At 36.7% G+C, this 16,665-nt stretch overlaps 1 protein-coding gene across 3 annotated transcripts; it reads left to right on the top strand.

The window, feature by feature from the left end:
- Positions 1-145: 145 nt before the first annotated feature.
- Positions 146-16,459, top strand: UTP15 (UTP15 small subunit processome component). Of its 3 annotated transcripts, XM_027100845.1 has the most exons (14): positions 146-273; positions 1,710-1,832; positions 3,297-3,465; positions 5,110-5,202; positions 5,321-5,505; positions 6,621-6,799; positions 8,044-8,169; positions 9,778-9,913; positions 11,545-11,629; positions 12,468-12,617; positions 13,323-13,424; positions 14,927-15,060; positions 15,232-15,290; positions 16,068-16,459. In XM_027100845.1, exons 3-14 carry the CDS (start codon positions 3,376-3,378, stop codon positions 16,286-16,288), a joined length of 1,560 nt encoding a protein of 519 aa, XP_026956646.1. In that variant the 5' UTR covers positions 146-273; positions 1,710-1,832; positions 3,297-3,375; the 3' UTR covers positions 16,289-16,459. The 3 variants fall into 3 exon arrangements, with proteins under 3 accessions (XP_026956646.1, XP_026956648.1, XP_026956649.1); XM_027100847.1 differs by lacking the exon at positions 1,710-1,832; XM_027100848.1 differs by lacking the exon at positions 15,232-15,290 and having other exon boundaries at positions 16,068-16,221.
- Positions 16,460-16,665: the final 206 nt, after the last annotated feature.

The following is a 16,665-nucleotide window of genomic DNA, read 5'->3' as shown; positions in this document are numbered from 1 at the left end:
TCCTCCCCATCGTCCCGCCCACCGGGCTGGCCCCTGCGCACCAGGGCTGCGTGCGTCTCGGGACGCCATCACGTACGCCATCACGTGCGCCATCACGTCACCTTCGTGCGACACGTCTCGCCGTTCTGTTCGTGGCGTGTTTCGGCAGCTCCTTCCAGGATCCGCGTGACCTTCCGCATGTTCTACCGCACAGTCCGTGGAGGGGGCTGGCGGAGTCCAAGAACTTCTCCTTGAGGCCGGGGAGTCTCGGCGGACCCTCCGGGCCCATCGGAGGTAGGTGAAGGGGGCTCCCAATGCGGGTGGCCCAGACTCACATCGGGCCTTCCTTAGTATCTAGCATGCTCCTCTGGGGTTTCCCAGTCTCCGCGGAATAGCTAAACTCCTTAACCAGCCTCTCAGGATCCCCGCAATTTAGTTTCGACCTAGATTTTCCTCCTCTACAGTCACGTCACGTCCACACCTACTGTCCACCGTCATTAGTCCCCGGAGTAAGCCACACTACTTTAGGCTGATTTCCATCTCTGTCTTTGCTTGTGAGGTTCCCGCAGTTTGCAGTGCCCACCCACGTTAAATGGTTAATTCGTTTTAATGTTAAACTTAAAGGCCCAGCTGAATTGCACACTTTGAATCTTTCTGGCAGCTGCCCAGTTACAGTTAAAAATCGCTTCTGAGCGCTCCGTGTTCTGTACGTTACTTATAGCATACATTTGGTATTCTGCATTGTGATGTAGTAGTACCTGTTTTTCATTTAGTCCCAGTTTCTCAGCCTCTAACCTCTCCCTGATCATTTTCTTCCTATTCATTTTCACATCACTTGCATCCGTGCCTGTGCTCTGTCTGTCTTGCTTACCCTCCCCTGCCTCTAATGCTGTTCCTCACTTTAATCTGGCAAACCACTGTTCCTGTGCCTCGCTTTTTCCTTCTAAAGCTTTAAACGATTTCTTTCAAGGCAGAGTTATGTACTTCTTTGCCTATACAGCTGACCCTTGAACACTGCGGGGGAGGGGTAGGTTTATGGGCCCCAACCTTCCCCTGAAGGATAACTTACAGTGGGCCCTCCATATGCGCGGTTCCTCTTTATCCAGGTTCCTCCACATGTTGGATTCTGCTTGTGCATTCAAAAACACGGGAATTCTGTAGTACTGTAGTATTTATTGGAAAAAATCTGCCTCTAAGCGGACCCACGCGGTTCAAACCCATGTTGTTCAAGGGTCAGCTCTGCGGTAGTAAGGGGCGAAGGCCCACAGGCTAGATCTGGCCCAGTGTCTGTTTTGGGGTATTCAGTGAGCCAAGAATGATTTTTATAGATGAATATTTGCAATCTATTTGATGATAGGAAACACTAACTTTGAACCAGAGTAAGTGAAATGTTTTCCCCCTCCTCCAAAAAGTCCCATTCCTTTCATTCATAAACAAAATATTGAACTTAACAATTATTTGGGGCGGTTTCCTTAGTAAAAAATTGGGACGTTTTTCTTTCATGCTATATAAATAACTACGTAATATCCTCCATTTTGCCTGTTGGCCTGTGAAGCCTAAAATATTTATTATTTGTCCTTTTACAGAAAAACTTCGTGGACTTGTGCTCTATAGCAGTGTTCATACAATAGATACCACCTGTGACTTTAATTTTGTTTCCCATATAACCCAGCACAGTGCTTCCTTTCCTTCCACAAACATTCTTTGAGCACTTGTTTTTAATCTTTCAGATATGAAATGTTCAATTCAATGGGAAAAAGAGGTCATTACAAATGCAGTGTGATTATGTGCATTGACAGAAATACAGAGTCATGTAGGATTATAGAAGACAAGCCCCTGACCCAGCTTAGAAGGTGAGAGGTTTCTTGGAGGATGTGATCCTTGAGTTGAACTTTAAATGATAAATAGGAGGTAGGTAGAAAGAGGTCATTCCCGCCAGAGAGGACAAATGAAGAACAACATTGAGACAAGAAAGAGCATGGTGTGTTAAGGGAATAACGAGGGAAGCTGGAAAGGTAAGCAAGGGCAAGATCATAGAGGGCCTTACATGCCATGTAAAGGAGCTTGCACCTTCTTTTCTGGGCAGTGTTGGGCTTTGTAGCAAAAGCCAGATTTGCATGGTAGTTAGGTAACTCTGATGGCTATTTGGAAGGTAGGTAAGGGAGTCAGGGAGACCTTTAGAAGAGAAGATGTGAATTAGAGCAGTGGAACTAGGTGGAGTGGACATGATGGAGTTTAGAAAGATTTGGGAGGTAAAATGAGCTCTTGTTAACTATTTGGATGTTAGAAGTGAGAAGGAAGGACAAGTCAAGGCTGATTCCAGATGCCAGTTACCAGCTGAAATGAGGAATATTGGAGTACATGAAGGCACTGACCATGTCTGTTTCACTCACCATTGCACCCCAGTGCCTAAAACAGTGTGTCCTACACATTATGGGTACTTCAGTGAACAGAAAACTTTTAAAATCATTGATTGCCGTGTTTCATCAAAGCCTTTAAAATATGTCACACCTGTTTATTTTGGTGTTACTGATACGGTGTTTTCAGGCTTTTGGGAAAGATGAGTTGCACCACTGAATCATTCCTCTGATATAATTGAATCTCTGTTGCAACTGAATGGTTCTGGAAAGACATTTCGGCCTAATTACATGTCAGTTAAAGTTTTAATTAATTTTTATTGTGTCACTTTAATTTAGAATTTAATTTCAGAATTGCTTTGTTCTTGTTTTCTTTCTTACTGTTTAAACATTTTAAAATTAACTTAATTTTAAGCTTCTACATCAGAATATTAGATTTTTATTTTAAGCTTTTAAATTTAATTTTAATCTTCTGCATTAGAATATTAGCTTTGTTTCCTTCTTGGCAATTTTAGGCTTTCAGGAAGTCAGGTCCCTAGATTATGTTCTTATAGATTAAATGTCATTTTAGGTTAATTTCAGGGAACATTTGTATTTGCAGTTTCACCCTAACATTTTCTGTTGTCAGTAAGTGAACATTCTAAGCCAGTGTGTTTCTAAATGCTTTGGCTACTGGGTGGCCGAACCAGATTTATTCCCAGGTGTTGTAAATTGGTCAGTTAGGTGTGGGAACATTTGTGTATAGCCTCTGCCTATAGCTGAGTAGATAGTACACTATGGTAGCCCTATCTGTATTCTTCCTGCTTCCTTTAGATTGTCCCTTCTGTATTGAAATTAAGTGGTTACTGATCACTAATCTATAAGCTACCATACAGCTTTCTGAAAAGATGCAGAGTGAAAATCATAACTATATACAGGTTTATGAATAATAATGTGTTTATAAAATGTTTTCTTTTTCAGACGTGAGGCAGAGTCGCTTTATTTCTAACACCAATTTCAAACTATTTACCCTTGGATAACAGTGCAATTCTATGAAAGTATGGCTGGTTATAAGCCTGTAGCGATCCAGGCACATCCTGTACTTGGTGAAAAAATCACCCAAGATACACTGTACTGGAACAACTATAAGGTAAGTATAGACAAAATTAAGGGAGGGAGGTGTTTTACATTTATGTCAATTTCTTCAGCATATTTTATACTTTGGATATGCTAATAGAGAACTAATAACTAAAAATAATCTATCAGCAGCTTATAGTTTGGGTGGAAAATTTGATATCTGATATTTTTTTCTTAGAGTTATATAAAAATAAAAATCCATATTCCTTAATCAGTTTAATCATAGAAGTTATCTAGCACAGAATGGATGATTAATCAATGCCAAATGAATTAAATAAATTTTAGAATTTGAATCTCATGAAGGAAGGGTTTTTTTTTCATTTTTCTTAATCTAAGGAGGAAGTGATGCAAAATTAATTCTTCTAGACTATATGTAAAGGCTAACAAATGATTTTTTTAAAAAAGCTGAACAACTAAACAGAAAAATGGGAAAAGATTGGGATTGGGAAGGTTATAGAAAAAGAAGTTTAAGTGGCCAATAAATATATTAAAAGAGCTTCAGCTTCACTCATAATTGAAGAAGTGCAAATTAAAACAATAATTGGATTTTAGATAATAATTTATTGGATAATAAAATTATTGGATAATAATTTGGATACTTTTTCATCTTATATCGGCACAAATGAAAAATTTTGATCATCGTTGCTACTTGAGGGAGGGACATTGGTGCAGACTTTCTGGAGGGCAATTCTGGCATTATCTATTATGATAAAAATACCTTTTGGTCTTGTAAGTTCCACAGCTTGGAACTTACTCAATGAATATACTCTCCAGAATTTGTGTGTAAAGTATGTTATCTTTATGTAGAAAGATGTTCATTGAAGTGTTATTTGTAATATTAGAAATCTCAGGGACTTCCTGGTGGCGCAGTGGTTAAAAATCCGCCTGCCAATGCAGGGGACACGGGTTCGAGCCCTGGTCCGGGAAGATCCCACATGCCGCGGAGCAGCTAAGCCCGTGCGCTACAACTACTGAGGCTATGCTCTAGAGCCCGTGAGCCACAACTACTGAAGCCCGCACACCTAGAGCCCATGCTCCGCAACAAGAGAGGCCACCGCAATGAGAAGCCCACGCACTGCAACGAAGAGTAGCCCCCGCTTGCCGCAACTAGAGAAGGCCCGCACGCAGCAACAAAGACCCAACGCAGCCAAAAATAAATAAATAAATTTATTTTAAAAAAAAGAAGTCTCAGAAAAACCTGTTTGTTAGTAGTGAACTGGTAAATTAAATTATGATGAATCTTATAATGGATGATAAAGCTGTTGCTCTTATGCAAAGTTATTAGCTAAGGTGTTAATAAGTGAAAAAAAGGCAAGGTGCAGAACAGCCTGTGTGGTATGATCTTTGTGCCAGTTAAAAAATACATGGTTAAATATGTGCTGGTTTAGGCATAACTTTTTCCTGGTAATAATCACAGAAAACTTCACAGCTAAAGAGAAAAAGTGGGGTGTGGCTTTTCAACCATATATTTATTCACTTTAATGGCCACAGAGATTGTCTGGATGATGGGATTTGGATCTTTTTTGCTTTCTTCATACTTCTCTATTAAATACAACCTAGTTACTAAGAACAAAAAGAAATTGTCAATAAGAAATTATATGCTTAAATATGTCTTACCAGTTGTAACTTTGTTAATACACTATTATTTTTCATTAAGACCCCTGTTCAGATCAAGGAGTTTGGTGCAGTGTCAAAAGTAGACTTTTCTCCACAGCCTCCGTATAATTATGCTGTCACAGCTTCTTCAAGGGTAAATATAATTTTTGTTTTTCTTTTATGTAGTTTATATTTACTACTGGTCTTGAGCCATCTAGTAAAATACTGTGTGTTTTTTTTTTTTTAATACTGTGTTTTTTATCTTCTTGTAGATTCACATTTATGGCCGATACTCCCAAGAACCTATAAAAACCTTTTCACGATTTAAAGACACAGCATACTGTGCTACTTTTCGGCAGGATGGTAGACTGCTTGTGGCTGGCAGTGAAGATGGTGGCATTCAGCTTTTTGATATAAGTGGCAGGGCTCCCCTCAGGCAGTTTGAAGGCCATACTAAGTAAGAGACAGTTGTTTTAATTTTTTTTTATTGAGCTATAATTAACATATGTTATATTAGTTTCAGGGGTACAGCATAATGATTCACTATATGTATATATTGTGAAACGATCACGATAAATTGAGTTAACATCTGTCACCATACAGTTACAGATAGTTGGTTTTTATGTTTTTGTTTTGTATTATTGTAAGCTCTACTGGTTTTACAGGCTTTGAAAAAAACAGAGTTCTGTGAAGATTATGTACCGTCACGGACTTTATTTTCTGGTTGTTCTAAGACAGTGCTTAACTTGGTTCAGTCCTATGGTCCAGTTTGATGGGGCTCATGAATTTCCTAGAATTGTATGTGACATTTCAGGAAATGTGTGGTTATCTATGAAGATGTCCTGTAGCTTTCGTTAACTTCTCAGTGAGTTCTGTGATGCCGTTGAGGTTATAAACTGCTGATCTAAAGGCAACCTCACAACTATTAATGAGAACTCTAAAGGCTTGGACTATATTAGAGGTTGTTATTTTGAAATCAAGTTGGATTTTTTTCTACTTGGATTTGGTGTTTTGCCCCTTTATAAATTAAATGGCTAGGGACAGTTTTATATCTTTCAGGATTACCAATGTCGTCACTGAAATTTGCTGTTGATTTTAAATCTCAAAAGTGTTTTTTATATTATCAGGATAGTCTTAGTCCATCAGTGAAACATTTTAAATATAACAAGTTCACTTAATATGATCCTACTTAGTGACAAGTGTCCTTAGAATTTTTTAAGAACTACCCATTTTGAAATTTTTCAGATTAAAGTACCTTTGTGCCAACATTTAGAACATTTACTTTCTGTTGATGTGCTAAGTAGAAATGTTAACTTATTAGAAAATATAATTTTAAGGCTACTGTTTAATATTCTTATTAACTTCATAGTACTAGGGGTATATAAATTTTAAATTGGCTTGGGGACAAATACCTGTTTTAAAGATTTTCTTATTCTCTCATGATTTCTCCCTACAATTACTGAAACTGAGCTGCTTTTTTTTCGTTATTTTGGGAAGAAGGGTGTTTGATGTCAGAAGGTGCCAGAAATAATTTTTCCTTGCTTTTTAATATACTGATCCTTGATCTTTCAGAGCAGTTCATACAGTAGATTTTACAGCTGACAAATATCATGTGGTCTCTGGGGCTGATGATTATACAGTTAAATTATGGGATATTCCAAACTCCAAAGAAATTCTGACATTCAAAGAACATTCTGATTATGTGAGGTGTGGATGTGCTAGCAAACTGAACCCAGATCTCTTTGTAACAGGTTGGTGAAATCTTTTTCTTCCCTCCTGAAGTTGGTAATTTTATTGATATACTTTAATATTGCTTTGGGACTCTTTTGAGGTAGAGGAGTTTTGTTTTTTGTTTTTTAAACATATTTATGGGAGTATAATTGCTTTATAATGGTGTGTTAGCTTCTGCTGTATAACAAAGTGAATCAGCTATACATATTCGTATATTCCCATTTCTCCTCCCTCTTGCGTCTCCCTGCCACCCTCCCTATCCCACCCCTCTAGGTGGACACAAAACACGGAGCTGATCTCCCTATGCTATGCAGCTGCTTCCCACTAGCTATCTATTTTACATTTGGTAGTGTATATATGTCCATGCTACTCTTATTTCGTCCCAGCTTACCCTGGGATAGAGGAGTTTTAAAAAGTTTTATAAAAAAATATGTCTTTGTTTATCCAATTGTTTTATTTTCTTTTTCTTCTGGGGATTTTTTTTTTTTTTATGAAGTCAGCTTTTTTATTTTAAGTTTATTGCTCAGACTTAAGGCAAGGTTTTTTTTTGTTTTGTTTTATGGCTGCGTTGTGTCTTCGTTGCTGTGGGCCAGCTTTCTCTAGTTGCGGCGAGTGGGGGCTACCCTTCGTTGCGGTGTGCGGGTTTCTCACTGCGGTGGCCTCTATTGTTGCAGAGCACAGGCACTAGGCATGTGGGCTTCAGTAGTTGTGGCACACAGGCTCGGTAGTGGCTTGCGGGCTCTAGAGTGCAGGCACAGTAGTTGTGGTGCATGGGCTTAGTTGCTCCACGGCATGTGGGATCTTCCCAGACCAGGGGTTGAACCCGTGTCCCCTGCATTGGCAGGGGGATTCTTAACCACTGCGCCACCAGGGAAGTCCCTGGGGATTGTTCTTATCATCCTTCAGATGTGTTTGGAAACATCTGTACTCTGGTTTTCACAGGTTCTCCAGCAGCCAAGAAACAGAGATAGTGCAGTTCAGTCTTAATGGGTGCCTGTGCAAAGATTCCCAGGTGACTCAGTAGTGACAGTAGTCTGAAGATAGGAATCATTTAAGATTCTATGTAGGTTAGTGCTTCAGAAACAGTCAGTGGTACCAGAGGGTTTGGAAGTACTGTGTCTTCATGAGTATACATATGTCTTTTTAAAATTTCATCTATGCTTCTTCTTCCTTTAAAGTTTATGTTTGATTATGCACACACACACGTATAATTTTTGTTATTTTGAGTAGTGAAACTCACATAGTACAAAAATTGACATTTTAGGGTCATATGATCACACTGTGAAGATGTTTGATGCACGAACAAACCAGAGTGTTATCTCTGTTGATCATGGGCAGCCAGTGGAGAGTGTCCTGCTTTTTCCCTCTGGAGGTCTTCTGGTATCAGCAGGTATTTCTTTTAAAAATTGCTTTCACCAATATTGTTTGTCTTGAGTCAGCTATTTCTTTATTAGTTACTCTTTATAATTTATCAGTGTGCACTTGAAATGCATGTCTCAGTTTTTGCTCAGTTGATAAGTGGCACAGGCAAGCAATTTTCATTTATTGAGTAGCTAATATGAGCCAGGCACTATGCTATTATAAACGTATTACCTCCAGTCCCCTAGGTGAGCCTACAAGATAGTTTTCCCTCTATTTTGCAAAAGAAAATAAATAAAAGTTTTAAGTAATTTGTCCAAGACAAAGTGGTAAGTGGCAGATCTGAAATCTCAGAACTTGAGAGCCTTCATTGTGTACTTAATCTAAAAATCCAGGTCGTACTCCTGCTGTTGTTCTTACATAAGAGATCTGCGGCAGCTTTTGAAAACACAGGTTCTTTCAGATCTAGAATCAGGCTTATCTCTTTTTATGTGACTCTTGATTGAAGTGGCCTTACCCAGCAAATAGCTGATAGTGCTGGAGGAGAAGATAACGTGGAGTCAAAGGGGCCTTGATACATTTTTTTTCAAGTTGGAACTGAGGTGCATTTAAAAAATTATAATGGAAGAAGTAAATTGTCTTTTTCCATTTGTTAAGTCAAAATTAATGTGTTGACATTAGAAGAATACGTAGGTAGTGTGTAGCTTTGTTTTGTTTTGTTTTTTGCTTAATTCTAAAATCCAAATAGAAGTTATCCTGTTTTATACTCTTTTCCCCAGTACCTATTTGATTTCAAAGTAAGTTGATAATATTGTCAGAGTTACCTGTTTTTCTTGCTGTTATTTTGAGAAATGGAAGTACATACAAGTTGAACAGGGAGAGTGGATGCCTATATGCTAATCTCCGTCGTGTCAGTAGCTAATTGTGTGGCCTTGGGCAATCCTTTAACCAATATAGACCTTGAAAATGAGAGGTTGGGCCAGATCAGTGGTTTCAAACTGTGATCTCTCTCATGAGCTGCTACATGTAGGGAGATAGGGACTGCAAATTGGGTTCCAGGCGCTTCTACATAGTCAGGATAAGTAAGAACTTCATCCCCTCCCACCCCCAGCCCCCCAGCCTCGTTTTCCATTTTACCTACTAGACTTTTGCTTAATATTTCATTGAAAGAAAAGACGCCATAATAAAAAAATTCTTTTTAAACCCCTGGATTAAATTGCCTTTAAAGATGCTTCCAATTCTTAGAGTAAAAGTTATAGAGTTTTTCAGTTTTGTTGGGATTCACAGAATTTTTAGGAAATGAAATCTATGTTATTCTTTTCCATGGTTATACAGAATTCCTTTTGTAGAATTATTTTATTTTAATCTTGTTAAAATAAAATCTTTCTTGATTATACTTCTTATTTTGCCAGGCAGTTCTGTGTACTTTACAAATATGAAATTATTTAATCATCATAACAGGTTTTTGTGAGGTAGGAACTGTAATTATTATCAGCCACGTACCCAGTAAATAGTAGACCCAGCACTGAAACCAGGCAGTCTGGCTCTGGAATCCCTCCACTCCATGCTGTGGAGTGTCCAGTGAAGAGTGCTTTTCAGATCCTTTCATAATCAAACTAATGATTATTTCTTTTTATAGGAGGTCGTTATGTTAAAGTCTGGGACATGCTAAAAGGAGGACAGTTGCTAGTGTCTTTGAAAAATCATCATAAAACTGTGACGTGCTTATGTCTGAGCAGCTCTGGACAGAGGTTACTTTCTGGCTCACTGGATAGGTTAGCATTTTAATTTTCTTTTTGGATCATTCTTAATGTACACATGTTTACTGCTTGAGGAAATGAGTTATTTCTGCAGTATTTGTGATAGAATAAATATTCTACCAAATGATTTCCATGAAAAAAAATCTACTGAGCTGAAAATAGTTTTGACATTTCATTTACATATAGCAAACTTATTTTCTCCCTTGAGGTAATTTATTGATTTATATACTTGAGGAATTTTATTGAACCATGTGAACGTTAATCTTTTAAAATAATTTCTATTATTCTGTAGTTTTCTTTTAAAATCATTGTATGTTTGTATATTTTGAAATATTTATAATGAGTATGTGTATATATATTCTAGCTTGTATTCTTTAAAATTTAAAACTTCATGTAAAAATTTCTATACATTAATGTATAGAAATACATATTTCTAAATATTACTATTTTCAGTAGGTATTAGTGTTTCATTAATTAATGTTCTAGAACAGTGCTGTACAATAGAAATATAATGTGAGCTACATATGTAATCTTAAGTGTTTCACCAGTCATGTTTAAAAGCTAAAAGGTACTAGGTAAAATTAATTTAATAAGTTATTTACTCTAAAATATTATTTCAGTATGTATTCAATGTAAAAATTATTAATGATAGACTAGAAGCAAGTTCAGCATCGAATACATGCCCTTAATACAGTAGTAATACTTTACAGTTAAAGTAAAATATACTTGTGTTTAACAGAAAAATATTTTATACTGCCTCAGTTTTAAAATTTAAGTTGAGTAAAATTAAGTAAAATAAAAAATTCCCTTCTTTTTCACTGACCACATTTTAAGTGCTCATTAGCCACATGTGGCTAGAATGATGGCCCAGTTCTAGAATTTCCTTATATTTATCTATTGTTGGTCATTTTATTTCCATATTTCCCTTTTTCACTGATATGGAAAGCCTTGGTTTTTCAGCATGTTTATTAAAAAGTATACATATTTTAAAAGCTAGAAAATATTTCTAATACAGAGGAACTTACTATGTAAATATATAGCAGATTCTCTGCAATGGTGTTACTAGGCAATTTGGGACTTGATTTTTAGATGTGTCCCTCCAAAGCTAGGTGTAAGTTGGCTCTATTCATAGTAGTTCTCAACCCAGAGTGATTTTTGTCCTCCAGCGGGCTATTTGGCACTATCTGCGGACATTTTTGGTTGTTGTCACAACTTGGGGGTGTAGTGCTGTTGGTATGCAGTGAGTAGAGGCCAAGGATGCTGCTAAACATTTTGCGGTGCACAGAACAGCCACCATTTCAAAGAATTATCCTGCCCGAAATGTCGATAATGCTGAATGAAGCTGAGAAACCCTGCTCTTTCCAGTGAACATTCATGTTGCTTTTTCTTTACTTTCAAGTTTCATTTTCAGGAGACAGTGGTCTATCCTTCTGGTGGCTGGTTGAAGTCTTTATGCAAGCATAACAATAAATAGTTCATTTTTAAAAGAGATCCAGTGATGAATTAGTTTGTAACTAATATTATTAATTGTTTTTCTTCATTGTTGTATAAGTTTTAATATTCATATATTGAGTTTCAAAAATAGAAATTTTACCTTTTATGCTCATTTCCAAGATGATTTGTGACAAAGCTTTCTTTTTCATTAGGAAGGTGAAAGTATATAGCACAAGTTCCTATAAAGTAGTCCACAGTTTTGATTATGCAGCTTCAATTTTGAGTCTTGCACTTGCAGTAAGTACTTTTAGCTCTTTTTAAAGCTTTCACTAACCTTGCCTGTTAAATGAAACTAAAATGGAATATTAGGGTTTATCTTTGTATTTGTACAAGTATTATTTTCTTCTCACCCCATTAGATAATTGCTAGAACATGTAACTTGTCTCAGTAACTAGGCATGAATTCAGATTTAGGTCCCACTCACTGCATAGCTTGAAACTAACTACACTGTTGTAGGCATTGTTAACACTAAGGACAGGACCTGGAAAGCAGATAAATCTCTCTTCAGTATATTTACCCCAAGGGTTAAATACTCCAGAAAGTCAAGTTGGCTCTCTGAGCAAAAAAAAAAAGGAGAATAGGGGGCAACACAATGAAATGATGTCTCCTTTTCTTTGTTAACTGCTCCTTCTGGAATGTTCATTGTCAAGTTTCATGAGCCATTGAGGAGGAATAGATTTGAATACATTATATAGAAATTGGGAGGGGAAAAGTTATTATAAAATATTTTCTTGACAAGATTGTGGAAAGTCATGCTACCACATCATTCTGTTTCTAGGAAGAGGATGTGGGAAAAAAATTATTTTGGAAGTTTCTTACGATGTCATTAACTGTATTATTATACAAACTGCCAGTGATAATTTCCAAGTATAATTAAAAGTGCTGTCAATATAATAGTATCTTGGAGGAAAAAAATGATTTTATTCTAACTTTTTGTTGGAGTATCTATATCTGAATGGAACTCCTGTTGAAAGTATGGATAAGTGGCAAACACATTATAAATGGTATTTTGAAGAAAAAGTAAGATGAATTATGAGTTAGGAATATACTAACTTATTTTTCTAATTGCTGTTAGCATGAAGATGAGGCAATAGTTGTAGGAATGACCAATGGAATACTGAGTGTTAAACATCGGAAATCTGAAGCAAAGAAGGATTCTCTTCCCAGGAGAAGAAGGCCTGCATATCGAACTTTTATTAAAGGAAAAAATTATATGAAACAACAGGTATTTATATATTTTGTGTAATTTGTTTTAAAGGTGAAATTTGTTAGAGTATCCAGCCTCATCCCTGCGCATTACTGGAAAGTGTAGTTCACATGGCATTTAGCTTCATTTTGCTTTTCTCTACCTCATTTATCTCCACATTGCTAGATTGGGGACATTAAATTAATAAGTAATGGGAAGTAAGAACTGTACTTCTTAATGCCCTGAATCATAACAATGCTGTGGTGCTCAGAACAGTGTCTTTCCCATGCTATCTGATTTGATCTTGTAAACAACCCTGAAAAAGCGTAGAGCCAATAATATCTCCATTTGGCATCTGAAGATGGAGAAGATGGAGATATAAGGAAGTTGTGTTGATCCAGGATTTCTTTACTGGGACTAGATGGCAGTTTCTCTGATTCTTGTTTTCTCTTTCTGCTGAATCACTGCTTGCTATGTAAAGAGAATTGCAGTGAGTAATGTTTGCCCAGAACGGAGGTATCATGTATGTATCGTAAGTTAAAGTCATAGGACACTAAGAACACAGTGATGTGGCAGATTATTCCATTTTCATTTAATCGACAATATGGGCATATGACCATTTTTTATGATACAGTTCAAGGACACCACAGAACTATGAAAAAATACCACTACGAAGAAGTTTATTTTGAATGAAGCTCTAAAAGGATATTTGATTTTTCTCTGTAAATTTACTTTTCAATGCAGGATGACATTTTGATCAACAGACCATCAAAGAAACACCTAGAATTGTATGACAGGGATCTGAAAAACTTCCGGATCTCTAAGGCACTTGACAGAGTCCTTGAGGTGAATGAGGAATGTGTGTGTGTGTGTGTGTGTGTATTTTTTTTTAATTTTATTTATATTCTTTCTACTTCAAAAAAGTGGATGTAATTTGTGACACACACATATAAATAGGTTGCTAAAATCATATTGAATATGAATACCCATATATAGAAAGATGCAGAAACTTAGGCTATGAATATATACTAGAGTTGAATATAAATGTATATTCCAGTTTCCTAGAAGCAAGGTAAAAAGGATAATGGATTGAATTTCATAATTGCTATTATCAGATAAATGAAACATATATATCTATATTTTAGAAAAAATACACGTTTTTTTTCACACTATAGTACAGAGAAATTTATCATGAGTTGTTTTTAGTTGGAACACGAAGAAAAATATAGGAATCATGTGATAGTCTTTATGTCGTTAGAAGATGCAGAAATATTCTCAAGCATAGGATTATGTATTAACCCTCTGTAAAAGCCAAAGACATAATAATAAATACCCGCAACTTCTGTAGTGTCATTTCAACAAATAGGTAACCAAATACAATTCAAGTAAGAATTCACTTATAATAGAATATAGCTAAAAACCAATTTAGAGCAATGATGGTTAACTTGGTCCATAGATTTCTTCTCTCAAATACCAGTTGTGTCAACTGAGTTTTAATAAGGGCTGGATGGTGATCAATTTTATTTTATTAATTTATTTTTTTAACATCTTTATTGGAGTATAATTGCTTTACAATGGTGTGTTAGTTTCTGCTTTATAACAAAGTGAATCAGCTATACATATACATATATCCCCGTATCTCTTTCCTCTTGTGTCTCCCTCCCTCCCACCCTCCCTATCCCACCCCTCTAGGTGGTCACAAAGCACCGAGCTGATCTCCCTATGCTATGCGGTTGCTTCCCACTAGCTATCTGTTTTACATTTGGTAGTGTATATATGTCCATGCCACTCTCTCACTTTGTCCCAGCTTACCCTTCCCCCTACCTGTGTCCTCAAGTCCATTCTCTGTGTCTGCGTCTTTATTCCTATCCTGCCCCTAGGTTCTTCAGAACTATCTTTTTTTAGATTCCATATATAGGTGTTAGCATACGGTATTTGTTTTTCTCTTTCTGACTTTCTTCACTCTGTATGACAGACTCTGGGTCCATCCACCTCACTACAGATTGTGTGTGAATTTTTTATTAAGACTTTTTTTTAGAGCAGTTCTAGGTTCACAGCACAGTTGAGGGGAAGGTACAGAGATTTCCCATATACTACCTGCCCCACACATGCATAGCCTCCCCCCTTATCAACATCCCCACCAGAGTGGTGCATTTGTTACAATTGACGTATCTACAAGGAGCTTATTTTTAAAAGAATCATTTTGTTTCTTGCCTTGTCATTACCATGACTCAAAACTGGGAAGAAAAAAACCTGTTTAAATTTGGTAATTGTTAGTGAGTTCCAAGACTATGATTTTTTTCTTGTACTGTCTTGTCTGCTCATGTTGACTCTGAAAAATTTTCTAGCCCAGTTGTGCAATAAAGACGCCTGAGATTACAGTTTCCATCATAAAGGAGCTAAACCGAAGAGGAGTCCTTGCAAATGCCCTTGCAGGTCGAGATGAAAAGGAAATCAGTCGTGTTCTTAATTTTTTGATAAGGTATGTTTTATGTCTATGAAGCGCATGTATTTCGCATCTGAAATTTTATCTCCAAATTTACTTTTAGTTTGAGCTTTGTAAAGAACTGACAGAACAGTTTAGTAAATCTATTTTAAAGATTTTTTTTCTTTAAGTTTCCAGGTTTCAGTAAACAGAATTTTTGCTTTGTAGGAATCTGTCCCAGCCAAGATTTGCCCCTGTTTTGATTAATGCTGCTGAAATAATTATTGGTAAGTAGCTGTTAAAACCTGAAAAATTGTAGCATACTTGCAGAAGTAGAGATGTCAAATAATGAAATCAAATAGATTGATATACCTTGTCTTTATCAGTTCTCCAGTGAAGACTTCATGGAGAAAACAAACAATAGTAGTAAATCAGTGCATTTTAAAGTGGGAGTAAAATGTTTATAATGGATTGGCTTTCAGTTGCTGGCACCAGGGTTATTATAATTTAAAAAAGTTTTTTCCTTAAATACCTCCAATGACCATGACTAATTTTTTTTTTTTTCAAAGAGAACAAACTGTATTTTCAAGAACAGAAAAAAATCTCTAGTGCTGAAAAATATAATAAAAAGCAGCCCTCTCACTGTTGTGGCCTCTGCCGTTGCGGAGCACAGGCTCCGGACACGCAGGCTCAGCGGCCATGGCTCACGGGTCCAGCCACTCCATGGCATGTGGGATCTTCCCGGACCGGGGCACGAACCCGTGTCCCCTGCATCGGCAGGTGGACTCTCAACCACTGCGCCACCAGGGAAGCCCCCACGACTAATTTTTAATGGGAAAATGAAAATAAGTCAGAACCTTAACACTGTACTTTCTTTAATTATTTCTTTTTGAAATACGTTTTTCAGATGGATTGTTTACTTTATGTAAAACATAAGTTGTAAAATAAGTACAGATTTTTCAATGTCTTATATTTAATATTTTTGTACTTTTTCTAAATATTGTTGTTCATGTATTGTTTAGAAAGATGTTTCTAGTAAATGTGTTTCCTCTCTCTCTTTCTAGATATATATCTACCTGTGATTGGTCAGTCACCTGTAGTTGATAAAAAGTTTTTGTTACTTCAAGGACTTGTAGAAAAAGAGATTGATTACCAAAGAGAACTACTAGAAACCTTGGGGATGATGGATATGCTTTTTGCTACCATGACAAGGAAAGAAAGCACTTCTTTGTTGCAGCATAATACATCTGATGGATTTCTAGAGAACAAGAAGATTGAATCATAGTGTGTGCTTAACAGGACACATAAGAACTCCTAACTTGGAATAGATTTGATGCGGTTGACTACTGGGAGGAGACTCTGTTTGATACATTAAAAAAAACTATTTACAGAAGCAATTTTTTGGAAGAGACTGGAATAACTGTGCTTGGAAAATAAGAACCTGTTTTTAATCATGGTTTTCCATGTGCTATTTTGAATTATCTCCTGGCATCTTTAGCTGGAAGATGTTTTGGTCATAGTGTATGTCCATCTTGGACAAATTGACATTAATTTTTTTTTTTTTTCTTTGGTATGCGGGCCTCTCACTGTTGTGGCCTCTCCCGTTGCAGAGCACAGGCTCCAGACATGCAGGCTTAGCGGCCATGGCTCACGGGCCCAGCC

This window comes from Aethalodelphis obliquidens, unplaced genomic scaffold, assembly GCF_003676395.1.
Source record: "Aethalodelphis obliquidens isolate GAN/ISIS:26980383/991018 unplaced genomic scaffold, ASM367639v1 scaffold4, whole genome shotgun sequence".
NCBI lineage: Eukaryota > Metazoa > Chordata > Mammalia > Artiodactyla > Delphinidae > Aethalodelphis > Aethalodelphis obliquidens.
Note: the sequence above shows the minus strand (reverse complement) of the source record. Positions and strands in the feature narration are given on the sequence as shown.